Source organism: Macaca mulatta, chromosome 12 (assembly GCF_049350105.2).
Source record: "Macaca mulatta isolate MMU2019108-1 chromosome 12, T2T-MMU8v2.0, whole genome shotgun sequence".
Lineage (NCBI taxonomy): Eukaryota > Metazoa > Chordata > Mammalia > Primates > Cercopithecidae > Macaca > Macaca mulatta.
The window spans coordinates 6,728,205-6,747,338 of NC_133417.1; the positions used below are offsets into that span (position 1 = coordinate 6,728,205).

General features: G+C 45.5%; 1 protein-coding gene across 1 annotated transcript; it reads right to left on the bottom strand.

Annotated features, from left to right (window-relative positions):
- Nucleotides 1-11,357: 11,357 nt before the first annotated feature.
- Nucleotides 11,358-18,236, bottom strand: LOC723025 (zinc finger protein 669). The gene is given in 6 exon segments (XM_077958192.1): nucleotides 11,358-12,352; nucleotides 13,031-13,157; nucleotides 17,033-17,129; nucleotides 17,131-17,303; nucleotides 17,413-17,483; nucleotides 18,212-18,236. Coding segments are annotated over 6 exon segments (579 nt in total). The 3' UTR covers nucleotides 11,358-12,266.
- Nucleotides 18,237-19,134: the final 898 nt, after the last annotated feature.

A 19,134-nucleotide genomic window follows, 5' to 3' on the forward strand; every position in this document is an offset into this window, starting at 1 on the left:
AGAACCGGCCTCAGCAACAAGAAGGAAGGAGATGCAGGGTCAAGCAGCTGTGTGGATCGATCACACTCAACAGTCACACCAAGCAGAGCATAGGCAGGACCAGACGGAAGGGGCCGAAGTGGAGGCTCTCTGGGGTGGGGGAACTCTTGGTGGGCAGGATTCTCTACCTAAAACTCATATAGAGGTTCTACACAGCAGTAGTTAGAGAAAACACACACTAAGAAAAAGGCCAAAATAAAAATAGGACACCAAGTTTGGCCAACTGGGTCTCACAAGCCAGTAGGTAAGAAAGCCCAAGTGGGCCCACCAGAGGAGCTGGAGGTGCGTTCCTGCCTGCAGGGGGCCTGGGACACCACATTCTCACAGGTGAGGACCGAAGCTTTGGGGAGGAAGCTGTCAGAGTCACCCAGTGAGCTGATCAGAGCTGGAGCCACAGAGCAGGTGAGGAGCCCTGGCCACGTCCCCGTGCGGGCTGAGAAGCTAGGGTGGGGGCACACCCCCAAGGGCCGATGCAAACAGTGGTCCGCGGGCCCTCCTCCTGCTCAGAGGATGCTCAGCTCCCAAGGGACCACCAAGGCCTGGAACCCAGGGACACACCACCTGACCATCATGCCCAGGCCTCCTGGACCAGGCAATGTCCAGTACAGGCAGGCAGTCTGGGCTTGGGGCCAGGACAGGGGTGGATGGTCCTGCTAGGCAGGCCTCCTTCTCCCTACCAGCTGGGCTGGTTGCACTGTAGTTTTGGTTCTGGCAACATATTGCTGCCCACATTGGCCACACCAGTCCCTGGCTCCCTGGCTAGGCCCATTGCTGTCCAACCCACCTACACAGGCCCCACACACCCAGTGCCCACCAGACTCCTGTCAGCCAGGAGGACCCATGCTCATCCCCCGAAGTATCCGTGGGAGCCTGCATCCCTCAGGGACCCACAGTTCAGGGCCAACCTCCATGGGGGCCTCTAGGTTGTGGTGGTAGGAGTGGGGAGGCGTTGACCTCCAGCCGTCCCATCCTGGCCACTGTGTTTTGTGGGGATCATTCAGTCCTGGGAGCTTCCTGGGGACCCCAGAAGGAAGAGAACGGGGTGGTCATGGCATCCTCAGCCCCAGGCTCTGGGCCCAAGTGCAATATTCTTTCGATTCTGGTTTGATCTGGGTGGCAACAAGAGGTCTTGTCATTCACACAAGGATTGGTTTCAATATAATTCATCAAGGGACTGTGGAGGACACAGATCAGCCTCCAGGCCAGTTACACCTGGTGACTTAGCCAGTGCAGGCTGGGGAGTGGAAAAGCTGACCCCTGACCTTCCCACCTACCCTGCCCACCAGATGCCAGTAGCGGCCAGGGATCCCTGACTTCAGGCAGAGGCAGGAAGCACAGTTGCTGCCTCCTTTGATCCCATCCCAGGGCCCACAGGGCCTGGAGAAACCTAGCAGGGGCTGAGTTGGGAGAATCAGGCGGGGGATGCCAAGTGAAGAATGTGAGGGACTGGGTATGAGGGGCACTAGGGCACAGGGTCTGCTTCCCCTGGGGAGGTGGCAGTGAGACATGGAGTAGCCAAGCCTCCGCAGGCACCACCCTGCTGCCAGGCACACGTGGTGCCCATATCCATCCCAACGGCTGCAGGACGGTTCTTCATCAACAAAAGGGGAGGACGTGCCCACACCCACATAGGCATTGGTGCCCACACACATCAGAGAAGAAAATTGCTGCTGTGCTCAAGGTGTGGGGAAAGGGTCAATGTCCCCTTCCTCCCCATGGTGGGTCCAAAATTATCTGCTCCTGCCAGCACCCCCAACCCCAACCTCACAAGCTGCTGACCTCCACCACAGTGCCATGCCACGTGCCAAGAACAGCTCAGCGGTACATCCCAAAGGGTGCTATCCTAGAGCGGCCGTGCTGGGCAAGGGACATGTTTCCTAGTCACAGAGGTTTTCTTTCTTTACCGCTCACCGGCCCTGTGTCTCGGTTTCCCCCACTGTGGCACAGTGTAAAAATCCCATCTTGAAGGCTAGGAACCCAGAAAGGTCACCACACCTGGTGAAATGGGCGGTGAAACTCCCTGCCTTGGACCTCTTGCTCCAGGACTGATATCCACTGGGACATAGCCAGGCCAGAATCCTGGGGACGGCTGCATTCCTTGCCTGGGGAACCTTGCTCCCAGTTAGGGATCACTGGAGTTGAGGCCGCTGATGGATTAGGGGAGGCACAGGGGTAGAATGGAGGATGGAGGTAGCCCCATCATACGGACCTGTGTAGACCCCAGAAAACAAGCATTGAATTCAGACTCTTGTCTGAAGCTGGCCACCTGAAAGTATTTGGGCTTTGGGGTGTGATGAGGGCCTGCAGTCAGGGAACAAAGTATGCTGGTTTGGACACGCAGGAGGTTCTCTGCAGCTCTCTCAGGTACAGGATATGTTGCTAAGTATATGCTTTTAAAAACTCTAGGAGGAGGGGGCACCCAGAAGGAGCCCTGAAGTCAAGGGCAAGGTCCAGCCTTTCCACCTCCCCAGCTGAAGACATGCTGGAGGACAATTCTCCAGAGTTTCACAACAAAGAAGAGAAAAAAGAAATCAAAAAGACCTGGAGGATAGGCAAGCCAATGAGGGCTTACTGGGATTACCCTGCCTAATCCTCAAAACAAGCCTTCCCTATCTGTCCTCTGGGCCAGATGAGGAAACAGGTCACAGTAGGACATTCAGACCCTGGGCAGGCAGCTGGCAGCCTGGAGCCCAGGAGGTGCAAACACATTTTCACTAAGGCACGTCCTGCACAGCCCTAAATCCATTCAACCTTGAGTCAATAGAGCACATGCTTCTGTGAGCACAGGGTTGGGGCTAGGGTTACAGATTAACAGCATCTCAAGGCAGAAGAATTTTTCTTAGTGCAGATCAAAATGGACTGTCTTCTTTTTTTTTTTTTTTTTTTTTTTTTTGAGACGGAGTCTCGCTCTGTCGCCCAGGCTGGAGTGCAGTGGCGCGATCTCGGCTCACTGCAAGCTCCGCCTCCCGGGTTCACGCCATTCTCCTGCCTCAGCCTCCCGAGTAGCTGGGACTACAGGCGCCCACAACCGCGCCCGGCTAATTTTTTGTATTTTTAGTAGAGACGGGGTTTCACCGTGGGCTCGATCTCCTGACCTTGTGATCCGCCCGCCTAGGTCTCCCAAAGTGCTGGGATTACAGGCGTGAGCCACCGCGCCCGGCAAAATGGACTGTCTTATGTCTTCGTCTTTATACATAGACACAATAACAGTCTGATCTCTCTTTCTTCCCCCCACACACAGTGTCACAGCTGTATGTCAGCCACTGGGGGACAGGCTTCAGCTTACACCCACCTTCCAAATTCCACCCTCTCGCCTTGGCAGAAGTTGGCCAGGAATTGGGGCTAATGGATGGGTGGGGTCTGCAGACGACACCGTGTTCAGGTCCCCATGATGGCCTCACACATGGGTGGTGGCCCTGCAGTTCCAGGTGTCACACACACGCCAGCCCCTGCTCGGGCCCTGATCTTTGAGGAGGGGGAGCAGCAGAACCCAGGCACTGGCCCCACAGTGCCACTCACACCCACAGATGATTCTCCACACAGGCATCAGGTCTCGGTCCTGGCCACCTACCCCCGCAGGGCCTCAGCTCTTTCCCGGGACTCACGTGGTCCTTCCTCACATGTAGCTCTGGTAGGATGCATTGTTCTGTACCCAGGGGCTCTGAGGTGACAATGGCCACAGTCATGCAGGATGCAAGGGCACTGGCTGGGTGCCCATTGTGGGGACCCTGACTGCAGCACTCCCAGACAATCATCAGGCATGCTGGCCCCCAGGCTTAACTAGGGCACCAGCGGTAGGAGTGCACTGCTATGGACTCTGCAGGAGGAGGACAACTGTCACCGCATCTTTATGTTCTCCTGCTGGTGTCACTCTGTGCTGCTCATCTCCTGGTTGTAGGATTCAGGGCAGAATCTCTGAACACCTTGTGAGAAACAGCAGAGTCCAGCAGAGAAGAGGAGAAAAGCCCAGCTGCAAAGATGAAAAAATGGAAGGTGTGACATGGGCCTCCATTCAGATTCTGTATTTAAATGAGGTCTTCTGGAATACCTGCTCCCATTGGAAAATACTTCAAATATATATATATGTGTGTGTGTGTGTACATTTTAGTATATATACACACACATATATTATTTATTTAGTTAGTTAGTTTTTTTGAGACAGAGTCTCGCTCTGTAGCCCACGCTGGAGTGCAGTGGCATGATCTCGGCTCACTGCAACCTCTGCCTCCGGGGTCCCGGTTCAAGCAATTTGCCTCAGCATCCCGAATAGCTGAGATTACAGGCATGCACCACCATGCCCACCTAATATGTTTTTTTTTTTTTTTTTTTTTTTTGTCTTGAGATGGAGTCTTGCTCTGTCACCCATGCTGGAGTGCAGTGGCACAATCTCGACTCACTGCAATTTCCACCTCCTGGGTTCAAGCTATTCTCCTGCCTCAGCCTCCTGAGTAGCTGGGACTACAGGCACCTGCCACCACGCCCGGCTAATTTTTTGTATTTTTAGCAGGGATGCGGTTTCACCGTGTTAGCCAGGATGGTCTCGATCTCCTGACCTCGTGCGACACAGCGAGGTCACTTGGGCAACAGAGCGAGACTAAGTCTCAAAAAAAAAAAAAAGAAAAAGAAAAAGAAAAAAGAACAATATAAGCCAAATTCACTCAAAAGAAATAAAAACAAGATGACAAGTCAATGGCACTGAACACAGAAAATCAACAGAAGAACTCAATAGAACGATAGCTGTTTCTTCATAAAGATCAACAAAATTGGTAACTATCAAGCCAGGCTAACAAAGAAGAAAAGAAATCATACAAATCACTCTAAGATGAGTACAAAAGTAATGGCAGTTTTGCATTCTTAGAATTTGCTGTTTGATACTGGAATACCCTCTTAAATAAATGTGGTTATGTTATTCATCATTCTAATGGGCATTTCTTGCCTTTTTTTTTTTTTTTTTTTTTTGCTAATGACTTATTACTTATTTATTTTAGACTATGAAAATGATGTCAGACCAAAAGCAAATTCAAGCGACTTTCTTATTCGAGTTCAAAATGGGTTCTAAAGCAGGGAAGACAACTCACAACATCAACGCATTTGGCCCAGGAACTGCTAATTAATGTACCTCGCAGTGGTTCAAGAAGTTTTGCAAAGAAGGCGGGAGCCTTGAAGATGAGGAGCGAAGTGGGCAGCCATCGAAAGTTGATAACGACCAATTGAGAACAACCACTGAATTCCATCCTCTCACAGCTACGCGAGAAGTTGGCGAAGAACTGAATGTCGACCATTCTATGGTCATCTGGCATTTGAAGCCAATTGGAAAGCTGAAAAATCTTGATAAGTGGGTGCCTCATGAGTTGACCAAATATTTTAAAAACCATCCTTTTGAGGTGTCATCTTTTCTTATTCTATGAAACAACAATCAACCATTTCTTAACCAGATTGTGACACGCCACGAAAAGTGGATTTCATACAACAGCCAACTCAGTGGCTGGACTGAGAAGAAGCTCCAAACCACTTCCCAACGTCAAACTTGCACCAATAAAAGGTCATGGTCACTGTTTGGTGGTCAGCTGCTGGTCTTCTGATCCACTACAGCTTTTGAATCCTGGTGAAATTATTACATCTGAGGTGTATGCCAAGCTAATCGAAGAGATGCACGGAAAACTGCAGCACCTGGAGCCGGCACTGGTCAACAGGAAGGGCCCAGATCTCCACAACGCCTGACCACATGTCATACAACCAGGGCTTCAAAAGTTGAATAAACTGGGCTATGAAGTTTTGCCTCATCTACCGTATTCATCTGACCTCTCGCCAACCAACTACCACTTCTTTAAGCATCTTGACAACTTTTTGCAGGGAAAACAAGTACACAACCAGCAGGATGCAGAAAATGCTTTTCAAGAGTTCATCCAACCTTGAAAGCACAGAATAAACAAGTTTATTTCTCATTGGCAAAAATGTATTCATTGTAATGGTTTCTTTTCTTTTTCTTTTTTTCTTTTCTTTTTTTTTTTTTTTTTTTTTTGACAGAGTCTCACTCTGTCACCCAGGCCAGAGTGCAAAGGTGCAATCTCAGCTCACCGCAACCTCTGCCTCCTGGGTTCAAGAGATTCTCCTGCCTCAGCCTCTTGAGTAGCTGGGATTACAGGCACATGCCACCACTCCTGGCTACTTTTTGTCTTTTTAGTAGAGACGGGATTTCACCATGTTGGTCAGGCTGGTCTCAAACTCCTGACCTCCTGATCCGCCTGCCTCAGCCTCCCAAAGTCCTGGGATTACAGGCGTGAGCCACTGTGCCCAGCCCATTGTAATGGGTTCTATTTTGATTAATAAAGATGTGTTACATCCTAGTTATACAAATTTAAAATTCATGGTCCAAAACCACAATTACTTTTGCATCAACCTAATAATTTAAGAATTAAAAGAAGCCTTTATATTAGAGAGCCCATGGATGATAAAATCATAAAGAATATTACAATCTCCATAACCCACAAACTTGGTAACTTAGACCAACTGGATGAATTAAAAGACACAATCTATTAATACTGAAACACAGGAGAAATAGGTAATCTATATATATAGATATCTATTAATAAAATGGAATCAATACCTAATAACCTTACAGAAAACTTATATATTCCATAAATCTGACATTCTGTCATATTATTCTAACTGGTGGGATTCAGGGATTTCCATTTTGATAAGAACATAGGTGAGTCACACACACTTAATTTTAGTGCTCATTGGTCAGAAAAGCCATGTCCACTCTAGGATACTGCAGAGCGATGCGTTATGGAGAATTTAGGCAAGATAATATGATTTTCAGAGTTAAAGGAAGACAACCTGATTTATGTACAGTAATTCCTCATAATATCATAGGGGATACTATATTTAAACTTTGGGGTATCCCCAGGTATAATTCTTATTTGAGCCACATGTGAATTTCAGATGCGGAGGCTTCCCAACTTTGGTGGCTTTCAATAAATGTGGAAGTTAACTCACAACCTATTTTGTGGAGGCATAAAATTCAATGAGCACTCATTTAACCTTTTATTTTAAATATTATTTTTGTAAACTTGCATTTCCAATTAGTTGAAATTTTAAACCTGTTTCAGTTCTTATCCACTTTTTTTTTTTTCCTCCCTGAGACGGAGTCTTGCCCTGTCACCCAGGCTGGAGTGCAGTGGTATTGTCTCGACTCACTGTAACCTGCCTCCCAGGTTCAAGCGATTCTCCTGCCTCAGCCTCCCGAGTAGCTGGGATTACAGGTGCCTGCCACCACGCCTGGCTAATTTTTGTATTTTTAGTAGAGATGGGGCTTCCCCATGTTATTCAGGCTGGTCTTGAACCCCTGACCTTGTGATCTGCCCACCTCGGCCTCCCAAAGTGCTTGTATTACAGGCCTGAGCCACCGCACCTGGCCTCTCCACTCATTTTAGGTGGAGGGGAGTAAGGGTTTCTTGGAATTAGGAGGAACTCCCATGTACCCAACCCATTTGGGTAAATTTCTTCCTTCAGAGTTTTTCAAATCAGCATCACCATTGTTAAAGGCCTCCCACATGGTAATAATTGTGCTACAGGGTTTTACAAACATGAAGTCTATGTTTGGCTGAATGAACCTCCTTGCTGTGCACAAGGGGGCCACAGGTGTTTTCACCAATTACGAAGCGGGTTCACTGTGCAATGGCTACCAACTTTTCTGAGTACAATGAGGCCAAATACATTCATAGATAAATTCCATGAAGTGAATTTATTACTTACAAATAGCAAACAAAAGACAACAGAAGTCTAGGATTCAATATGAACCGCTACCACAAGATCAGGAAGGCTACCCAGAGCAGATGGATGGAGTTTTGACTGTAAACTCTTCACTTGCACTACAACTGAGGGACCCCAGAAAGAAGCCCACATTGAGTTTTCTCCCAGGATGTGGTTTGCTGGACACAAGCGTTAAAGGCCATTCTGTTTCAGGTAGGGACTATAACAGAGCCTGGGCTGTTCTGATCAATGTCACTTGATTATCAGGATATTGCCTTCCCAGCATATCATACAGTTATCTTGAGAACTACCAGTAAGAAAGGGAGGAAAATGGCCCTGTACCCTTAAAACTGAAGGATCAGGATATTTGCTGTGACAGAGGCACAGACAGTAGCGACAGAGTGTTCTTGTGAACCATCTACTAGTTCTCTTAACCGGAGTGTGGCACCAGACCGCTTTTCTATTTCCTTTCAATGGAAACTATTTCAGAATATTTTGAATATTTTGAATTTCCACATCTATAGAGTTGCGGCACATGATCACTGGCAATGTAGACTCTCTGCATGGTTAAAGGAAAGAGTTCAGAAGCCCATGAATCCTCCAGAGAGTGTCACTCCATCTTCCTGGGGTTAGCTCCACATGCAGTAAGGCCACTATAACTAAGGCCATCAAGACTTGCAGTCCGAAGATGAGACTTTTGACATGCTGATAAGCAGTAGTTATAAGAAAAGCCCACACACTGGCCAGGAATTTTTCAATGAAAGCAGCTGAGACGCTTCTTCATATGCTTCGGTAGGGGCTAATATCAAACTATTTCTTCCCATTTTCTTTACTCAGCAGTGCCTGAACCATGAGGCACCATAGATGTACACCTCATCAGGAGGGTGTATGGTACAGCAGCAAGGGGAGCAGCAGCACGAGAAACAAACAAGGCCACTACTTCTGCTTACATAATAACTATTGTCTTGGAGTGTAAAATAATTAATAATGTTCACATGGCTGCCCTAAGCACACAGAGATGGTGACCAGAGCAGATGCAGGGACTAGAGATACAGCCTGATTCTTGCTAATTAGGACTTAAGTGTTGGCTTATGTGCTGTGCTTTTGTGCATTTATAAGCCAGGGCCTCAAAACTGCCTGCTAAGCACAGGCCAAAGGTCATGCTGGGGTGCAGTTAAACATTGATGTCTAGTAGATGAGAGCATTTTAGTGTGGGAGAAGATGACAACACCTGAAGACCACAAAACACTGTGCAGACCAAAGGGAAGGCCCATCGTCAGCTCACGGTTCTGACCCAGGTGACTGCTGATGTGTTACGGAACAGTCAGCCCACAGCAGGTAGGTCAAGTTGAGCAGGTGTCCTGCATGAGGGCTGATCCATTCCATTCGTGTTGCCAATTGTTTCAATAGCGTCTCATGCACCCCACTGGTGAGGAAGGAATTAGCACCCTACGTTTACTGGCACCGTTAAACACATAACATCTATTACTAAACAGATAAGCCAGACATCAGTTATTAATTACATAGAGGAGGATGGTGTAAGCTCCCACAGGACCAAACAGGGATTAACTTGAGCACAGACAGTGGTATAGCATTTAAAAAGTGAGGATATTCCTTTTTTTTTTTTTTTTTTTGGACACAGAATCTCGCTCTGTCACCCTTGCTGGAGTGCAGTGTGTGATCTAGGCGCACTGCAAGCTCCATCTCCCGGGTAAATTATATGTACTTAGGAATTAATACCAACTCATTATTAGCAAAAAATAAATATCTTTACATCAAGAGTAGTTTTTCATATAATAAAAATAGGTGGGATGTATATAATGGACAAAGGATAATCAAAATTTGCCAAACGAGGCTAGTAAGACAATCCCAAGAATTCACAATCATTATTCACTGGTCCATTAATCACAGGACAATACATACAAATGAAACTTACCTGGCCAGGCGCAGTGGCTCATGCCTGTAATCCCAGCACTTTGGGAGGCCGAGGCGGGCAAATCATGAGGTCAGGAGTTCAAGACCAGCCTAGCCAACATGGTGAAACCCTGTCTCTACTAAAAATACAAAGAATTAGCTGGATGTAGTGGCGTTCACCTGTAGTTCCAGCTACTCGGAAGGCTGAGGCAGGAGAAGGCTGAGGCAGGAGAATCGCTTAAACCCAGGAGGCGGAGGTTGCAGTGAGCCGAGATCACACCACTGCACTCCAGCCTGGGCAACAGAGTGAGACTCCATCTCAAAAAGCAATAATAATGAAATAAAAAAATTAAACTTACCTACATATTAGAAAAACATCCAAATTCAACCATGAATCCAGCACATTATCAAATGAATAGACAAAAATTCTACCAACAGACTTAAGAAAATATCATTATCTATGAAATTCAAGTACTACTGCTTAAAGAACATTTACAGAACTCTCACCTCAAGGTTTCCCTGCAAAACAAGGTGAAATGCATACTCAAGACTCTTTGAGAATGGGCCACTGATAAAAACAATATACTTGTAACTTGTGTAACATTTCATAGATTTTTTCCAAGCACTGCACGATAATTAATTTGCATCAGGCTTTCCAAATTAGAAAACCTTCACTTATAGAACTTCTTTCCAATGGGAGTTTTCACACAGCTTTTCAAGTAAATGTTAAAACTGAAAATATTCTTGCAGTTTCTAAACTGTTAGAGTTTTAATCCTGTGTACGTTCTTGTATTTACAAGGTCCAGCCAGCTACAGTGTGCATTTTCATATGTCCTTGAGTGGATATGAGAGAAATGAAACACTCAAACATTCTGGACATTCATAGGGTTTTTCTCAGGAATCAGCTGATGTCTTCAAATGAACTAATACAACCGAAGGCCTTACCACAAATTTAAATTCAAAAGCCTTTTCTCCACTCTGAGCCCTCCCAAATCTTCAGGAAAATCTGAAGGCTTGACCACATTTCCTACATTCTTAAGGTTTCTTTGCAGTGTGAGCTCTTTCATGTTTATGAGGGAATGGGAAAGAGTAAATGTTTTACCACATTTCTTACATTCAAGGGGCTTTATTTATTTATTTATTTTTGAGATGGAGTCTCACTCTGTCGCCAGGCTGGAGTGCAGTGGCACAATCTTGGCTCCCTGCAACCTCCGCCTCCTGGATTCAAGTGATTCTCCTGCCTCAGCCTCCTGAGTAGCTGAGATTACAAGCATATGCTACCACACCCAGCTATTTTTGTATTTTTAGTAGAGACGAGGTTTCACCACGTTGGCCAGGATGGTCTCGATCTCCTGACCTCGTGACCCCATGCACAGGGCTTCCCCCCAACCCCCCGTGGCCTTTTATGTCCTTGAAAAAGAACTAAGACAACTGAAATGTGCCACCATGCCCAGCTAATTATTTTCTTTGTTTTTGTTTTGAGATGGAGTCTGCCTCTGTCGCCCAAGCTGAAGCGCAGTGGTGCGATCTCGGCTCACTGCAAGCTCCGCCTCCCGGATACACGCCATTCTCCTGCCTCAGCCTCCTGAGTAGCTGGCATGCGCCACCGGCCCAGCATTATTTTATTTTTTGTAGAGACAGGGTTTCACCACGATGCCCAAGTTGTTTCACATTGTTTTAATCCAGGCTGGTTATGAACTCCTGCGCTCAAGTAATACACACACCTTGGCCTCCCAAAGTGCTGGGATTATAGGCTGAGTCATTACACCCAACCTCTATATCATGACTTCTTTAGTGGCGCATAAGGTAACTGGAACAAGTGTAGGCTTTACCGCATCTCTTACATTCATAGGGTTTTTCTCCAGTATGAATTCTTTGGTGGAGGTGAAGGGAACTGAGGCGACTGAAGGCTTGGTCACATTGTTTACATTCATTGGGTTTCTCTCCAGTATAAGTACTTTTATGGTTACAAAGGGAACTCAAATGACTAAAGGCTTTGCCACATTGTTTACATTCATAGGGTCTCCCTCCAGTATGAATGCTTCCATGGTCATGAAGGGAAGTGGAACAGCTGAAGGCTTTATCACATTTGGTACATCTTTCTCCAGTGTGAGTCCTTTCATGCATCTTAAAAGAACAAGAAAATCTGAGTGTTTTCCCACATTCCTTACATTCGTAGGGTTTCTCTCCAGTGTGAGTTCGTCCATGTATTACACAAGAACCGGAAACAGTGAACGCTTTACCACATTGTTTACATTTATAGGGTGTTTCTCCTGTGTGAGTTCTCTGATGTCTTTCAACTGAATTGAGAAAATGAAAAGCTTTCCCACATACCGTACATTTATAAGCTGGATTTCCACTGTGCATTATCATGTGTCTTCTAACACCCGGAACAGAAACGAAGAGTTTCCCACACTGTTCACATTTATATTGCTTCTCTCCATATGGTTTGCATCCTGAGTGAGCTAGGATGTGCCTATTAAGGAGGGAATGATGTACAAAGACTTTTCCACAAATACTGCATACACATTGTTTTAATCCAGTAGAAATGTTCTCATTCAGATCAAGATTTGGAATGTGGCTGACAACTTGTCCATACTGACTACCTTCTTTGCTTTCATGCAATCTCTGTACCATAGGATTTCTGTAAAAAAAAAACGACAAGCACATTATTATTGGTTGGTTTAATAACTTTCTACTCATTCATAGGTCTTCCACTTACACTGCTACCAATACCAGGGAAAATGCATTTTTTTGTCTTTGTTTTTGTTTTTGTGCCATGACTGAATTATTTGAAAGTAAATGGGCTACTACTGAAAACACAGCTACCACCTGCATGGCTATGACCAAAATAGTAACATTCATATACACAATTTTGTAGTACTATTATCAAGTAAACTGTTTTCCAAACACTGACTGCTACACTGATGTACGTTACATTTTGGGTGAAATTTTTCTAACAGGAAATGAATTTCAAGTGATTCTTATTTGCTTTGCTTGTTTTTAAATTCATGACATGCTAAGATTCCTTCAGAGGACTTTATTTCCTCTTCTCGGTGCAAATTATCTTGAATCTTTCCCAAGTTTTTTGAAGTGATCTTCAATATTCTGGTCTTCCTGTTTTTTCCTAAAATGCAGATGCACAAAATTATCATGAATTATTTCAAACTATAGAAACATTACTAGATTTCATGTTCATTGTACACAGTGCCCATGCCTGATTTATTCACCAAATCATTCCCTTGCCCCATTCCAAATCACAAATAGCACTGATGATAGGGAAATACTTCTGTAATTAAGTGAAATGTGTTGTCATTCTTACCTACAGAAGCCAGGTTCCTGTAGGTTTCCTGCATCACTTCTCTGTAGAGATTCTTCTGAGAAGAATCTAGCAAAGCCCATTCCTGCTGGGTAAAGTTCACAGCCACATCCTCAAAAGCCACGGAGTCCTAGAACATTCCACACATGTGGATAGAAGGATGAGTGAGACTGAGAGCACTGGGAATGTATACTCAATTCATAAGCTGTTTACATGATTCTAAAATTTCCAAGCATTTATTCTATGACTTGATTGTCACAACTCTTACTCTGTTCACACATACTCCCTCCCACACAGCAGTACTAATGCTAGAACTGAACTATTCAAAAAGACAACAGCAAAGTAGAAACACCCATCTCATTAGAGAATCCAGGGAGTAAGATTACGATATGCTGCTACGAGTTACCTTTTAACTTCACTTTGTACATTTCTAGTATCTGTCATACTAAAGTCCTACCTGATGTGCATAAGTGAGTTAATATTATCAGTCCTGAGACTACTTATTCTTAAAAATGCCTGCTCGCAAAGTTCAATCTTTGTTTGTATTAGGAACTTACATTTTGAAAGGGATTCCACCAACCCAAGTAATAAGAATGACTCACTGCATCTAAATGTCTTATGCAGTGTATTTTCCAAAACTTCTTCTGCTGAAAGTCTATTATTTGGTGTCACTGCAGTGGTGCTTAGGGAACCAGACACAAAAACACAGTCTGAACACTAAGTGTTCAATGAATTTCCCTGGTAGACAATATTTTACATGTGCTGTCACTTGTTAACTGGGGAGTTGAGCCCATTCCATGTGATTACACCAAGAGAGAAAAGGCTTATTAAATTTAATTGAGTAGTAAATAAAACCAATAATTGATATTTAACAATACTAATACAACCATTTTTCAAATTTCTATTGCACAATATCAAGGCAGAAAGGAATAAGAGGACATAGGACACATGCTTTTTAAAATGACATTAATGTCACCACTTCCAGATGCTATTCCTATGAAACCACATAAATTCCCAAATCAGGTGGTTTTAGGCAAGAAAAGCTACTCTTTCATATGTAGTAAAAATGACCAATGTCTAATCATTTTTAGTCATCTAAAAAAGGAGTGATGGCTTGTCCAACATACTTCTAAGATTTTCAAACAAAAATATTCAGGACAGCACAGTGTTAGCAGAGAGATGAGCAAGCAGACCAAGGGGAAAAAAAGTTTTAATGACCCAGCATCTATATGGAAAGTTGAGGAATGATAGAGTAGGCACTATAGAATAGAAAAAGAAATTACATGCACTTTAAAATATGAGGGAAACCAAGCTGGCATCTACTTGGGAAAATGCATTGCATTCTTCTCTATTCCATGAATAATAATCATCTTATTATATATTCAAATACAAAAGATAAAACCAGAATACTTTCAGAAGTCACTGGAAGATTTTTTTTTTTAATGAAGGATTAGACAGAAATGTAAGAAAAAAGTGATAAAGGAACAGACAAACTCAAACATATTAAAATTTAGGGAATAAAAAGAAAATAGAGTGGGCCAGGCCTCGTGGCTCACGCCTGTAATCCTAGCACCTTGGGAGGCTGAGGCAGGGAATCACCTGACGTCAGGAGGTTGAGACTAGCCTGCCCAACATGGCAAAAATCCCGTCTTTTTGTTGTTTATTTGTTTGTTTATTTGTTTTTGAGACGGAGTCTCGCATTGTCCCTTGGGCTGGGGTGCAGTGGCAAGATCTTGGCTCACTGCAACCTCCACCTCCCGGGTTCAAGCAATTCTCTTGCTTCAGCCTCCCGAGTAGCTGGGATTACAGGTGCCTGCCACTATGCTCAGCTAATTTTTTCGTATTTTTAGTAGAGACAGGGTTTCACCATGTTGGCCAGGCTGCTCTGGAACTCCTGACCTCGTGATCCGACCACCTTGGCCTCCCAAAGGGCTGGGATTACAGGCATGAACCACCGTGCCAGGCCTAAAACCCTGTGTTTACTAAAAATATGAAAATTAGCTGGGTGTGGTGGTGGGTGCCTATAATCCCAGTTACTCAGGAGGCTGACACAGGAGAATCACTTGAACCCGGGAGGCGGAGGTTGCAGTAAGCAGAGATGGCGCCACTGCACTCCAGCCGGGCTACATGTAAGACAGAATCTCCAAAAAACAAAAAACAACACTCAGACACCCAGATAAGAGGATACACATGTGTCCACTGTCATAAATTCTTCACCAAGCTACAAGAGGGGAACTGACATTTTGGTGAATCTTTATAAATCATCAATTTATCTATCACACTTTTATTTCACCAGTAGCATTTACAAAGCTAAGTCCTACAATTCCATTTGAAATTACCCTTAAAAAGAACAGAACTTTAAAACTTACTACACTCACTCTGGGGAAGAAATACATACGAATTTTCAGCAAATGAAATACATCATTTTACCTTGCCTCTTTGGAAATAATATTTTTATCTTTCAAGCCGTACTGACAAAATGTATCTTACAGTCAGTGAAAAACTGAAACTCAAATAAGCGGACAAGCCTTTGCAAGGTAACAAACTCAGGGAGAGGCAGTGCTAACTTCAACGCAGACCTTTCTAAGTGTCACGGCAGGCCATTCTATCCCTTAGGACACCCATCTTGTTCAGTAAAGTACTCAGTGACCACCTAGGAGGCACTGGCACTGCTCTTTGTCCTCCTATGTGCCTTAAGTGCATTTTAATATTCAGGTGCTTGCACATCCTCTCTGGGGTGGGTTTTCCTTGTCCTTTGGGACAGTTTTTCTCTCTTCACAAGTCTGAGACAAGCTAGAGAGCAGAAATCATTTCTGCCTTTTCCTCTCAATATCAGCATCCAATTGGCAAACCATCAATGTGTCTTCGAGGAATAAAAACTCGGGCTGGAGGAATAATTTTAATGACCTAACTTTCATGACATTACATTGTATTGTCCATTCATTTTAATGTCCTAAAATTTTAATGACCCTCAGGGGTCACCATTTTAGATGAAACTATACCAGGAGATTCCTCTAAGGCCAAGAGCATCCAGCTGCTCCCCTGAGAGACTCTACCCCCTACCTCAGGCTGTCCTTGGGGATGAGATGACGCAGGGGCTGATACTCACTAGAGCCTCCAATACACATGGCCACTGTGGGTATCCTGGGTCATCCACAGACAGTTCTAAATGCCAGGACTAGGAAAAGACAGGAGAGTGGCTGAGGACACAACACCCTGTCAAGTTTTCACGGGGGGACCTCAACCTAAAGACATTTTGGTCATATGTCCACTTAGGAAAGATGAAAAGAAGAGAGGCACAAAGATTTTTTTTAAAGTAGAGTGTCAGATGATTTATTCTCCGCTTTCCTCTCCTGTAAAATGTTTGGAAACAGAAAAATATTTTGGCCAAGGTGGCTCACGCCTGTAATCCCGGCGCTTTAGGAGGCCGAGGAGGATGATCAATTAAGGTCAGGAGTTTGAAACCAACCTAGCCAACATGGAGAAACCCTGTTTCTACTAAACATACAAAAATTAGCTGGACGTGGTGGTGGCGCCTATAAGCCCAGCTACTTGGGAGGCTGAGGCAGGAGAATCGCTTGAACCCAGGAGTCAGAGGTTGCAGTGAGCTGAGACTGCACCATTGCACTCCAGCCTGGCGAAGTGTAAGACTCCATCTCAAAAAAAAAAGAAAAAAATATATATATATATGTGGACATATGTGTATATATATGTGTGTATATGTGTGTGTATATATATGTATGGTTTGCTTCCTCATTCACCTTATCAAAGCTTCTCATTTACGCCCCTCCCGTTGACCCCAAACCACAAACCATGACTGCGGTACCCGTTTATGAATCGCGTTTGCTCAAACACGCCGTTTAACGTTTTAACAAAGCCTCAGGTTAATTTTAGGGGGAGAAAGGTGGGACCGGAAGCTCCATGAACCACAGCTCCTCCCACGCTGGAACCACGCACACCGAGTCGGGGCTCTCCCGGATCACCCTCCCGTGGTCACCGCACTACCTGGGTGGGGGAGGCGCGGGGTTCCCGAGAGGGCTCCGGCCGGCGGAAGTAGAGCCCACAGGTACAGACAGGACGCAGGGGTCCAGCTGCCCGCGCCGCCCGGCCCTGCGCAGAAGGTGGCTGAGGCCCGGTTGCGCCGCCGCGACTGGGTCCGCAGGTTCAGCAGCCCATGGCTGGTTCCAGCAGGTTTCAACCAGCCCTCTTCCCCACTTCCGGAAGCCAGGCGCAGTCCACTCACGGTTCCTCGGCTTCCCGGGTGTCCCGGGGTCAGCTAGGGATGTCCCAACACCCGCAGGTCACAGGGTGGCCGAGGCTGCTGCAGAGCCACCGGCCCTCCCAGAGCCAGGAAGTAGCAGCGGAGACTAACAGGAAGAGCCTACGGTGGCGAAGGCGAGACAAAGCGCCCGCCAGCCGGATCCCGGAAGCCGCCCTCTCCTTTCCGGCGGCGCGCCTGATTGACGGGTCCCCACCCCAGCGCCCCTGATGGTATGGGGCTTCCGGCCCCGCCCCCTCAGGCCCTGAGTGACAGGAGATTGCGATCTCACGAGAGGATGGATGTGGCCAGAATGACCGTTTTGGCCTAGCGGTTTGTAGGGGGTGCGTCCTTCCTGCGCTGGGATCTGACCATGCAAGGAGCACATTCGCATTTAATCTTGTATACAAGATTATAGCTATTTGTGCATAATATAGATATAAAATTGCAAGCAATATAATGGCAATTCTGTAACTGCTCAGTGGGTTCACCTTGCCCGCTACCTAGACAGAGCCGGTTTCTCAAGAAGGGGGAATAGCAATAGAGAAGGAGTAATTCACGCAGAGTTGGCTGTGCGGGAGACCGGAGATTTGATTTTTATTTTATTTTATTTTATTTTATTTTATTTTATTTTATTTTATTTTATTTTTTCTGAAACAGAGTCTTGCTCTGTCGCCCAGACTGGAGTGCAGCCTCGGAGTTTTATGATTATTCAAATCAGTCTCCCTGAGCTTTGGGGATAAGAGTATTTAGAAAGTTTATTTTGCCAAGGTTGGGGATGCTTGTGCATGACACAGCCTCAGGATGTCCTGATGACAGTTGCCCAAGGTGGTCAGAGCACAGCTTGGTTTTGTTGGAGATAAATGCTCGGTGATGCAAAGTGAAACCAGCACTTAAGCAAAAGTTTTCTCAGCAACGCAATTTACCTCTGCGGAAGCGTGCTGCTCGCATCAATCACAATCGCAAGAGCACACGGAACAAAGGAAAGCAGGGGTTTTTATTCCTAATGCAATCCCTACCTCTGGCATGGGCTGGGGCCAGACCTCAAGATCTACACTGACCCAGTTGGCTATTTGTGAGTATTTTCCCAAATAAGGAAGGGGGAAGGGGGTTGTGAGTTACAATGGTGGGACGTGTGGTTTGGAAGGGAGAAATGGGTGCAGAGCAGGTAACCAAGGGAACAGATGTGAGTGATTGGTTAGAACTGACGAGGGGGGAAGGTTGTTTACAGTAACTAAGGGCAAGGAGGCATGGAGAACAAGAAAGTTGAGTTCGAGAACAAAACACAAGAACGTTAACATGCCAAACCTTGGAAGAGAAACTGACTGTATCTGACAGTTTTACACATTTTAGGGAGACAGGAGACATCAATCAACATATGTAAGATGAACACTGGTTCGATCCGGTACAACCTGAAGCAAAAGTGGGTCAACTCGAAGCCAGGAGGGGGCTTCCAGGTCACTGGCAGGTGAGAGAGGAACGGTTGCATTCTTCTGAGTTTCTGAAGAGCCTTTCCAAAGGAGGCAATAAGATATGCATTCTTCTCAGCGAGCAGCGGATGACTTTGAATAGAATGGGAGGCAGGTTTGCCCTAAGCAGTTCCCAGATTGATTTTTCCCTTTATCTTAGTGATTTGGGGGGCCCAAAATAATTTCCTTTCCAATTTCCCCCTTTTGTTTTAAAAATATTTTGGAGAAAGCATTTTAGAAGAAAATCAGTCTCTAGTGGCAGGTTTTGTCTGACTTCTCATGGAGTAGCTGAGATTACAGGCGAGCGACACCACACCTCGCTAATTTTTTTTTTTTTTTTTGGTAGAAACGGGGGTCTCCCTCGGTTGCCGAGGCTGTCT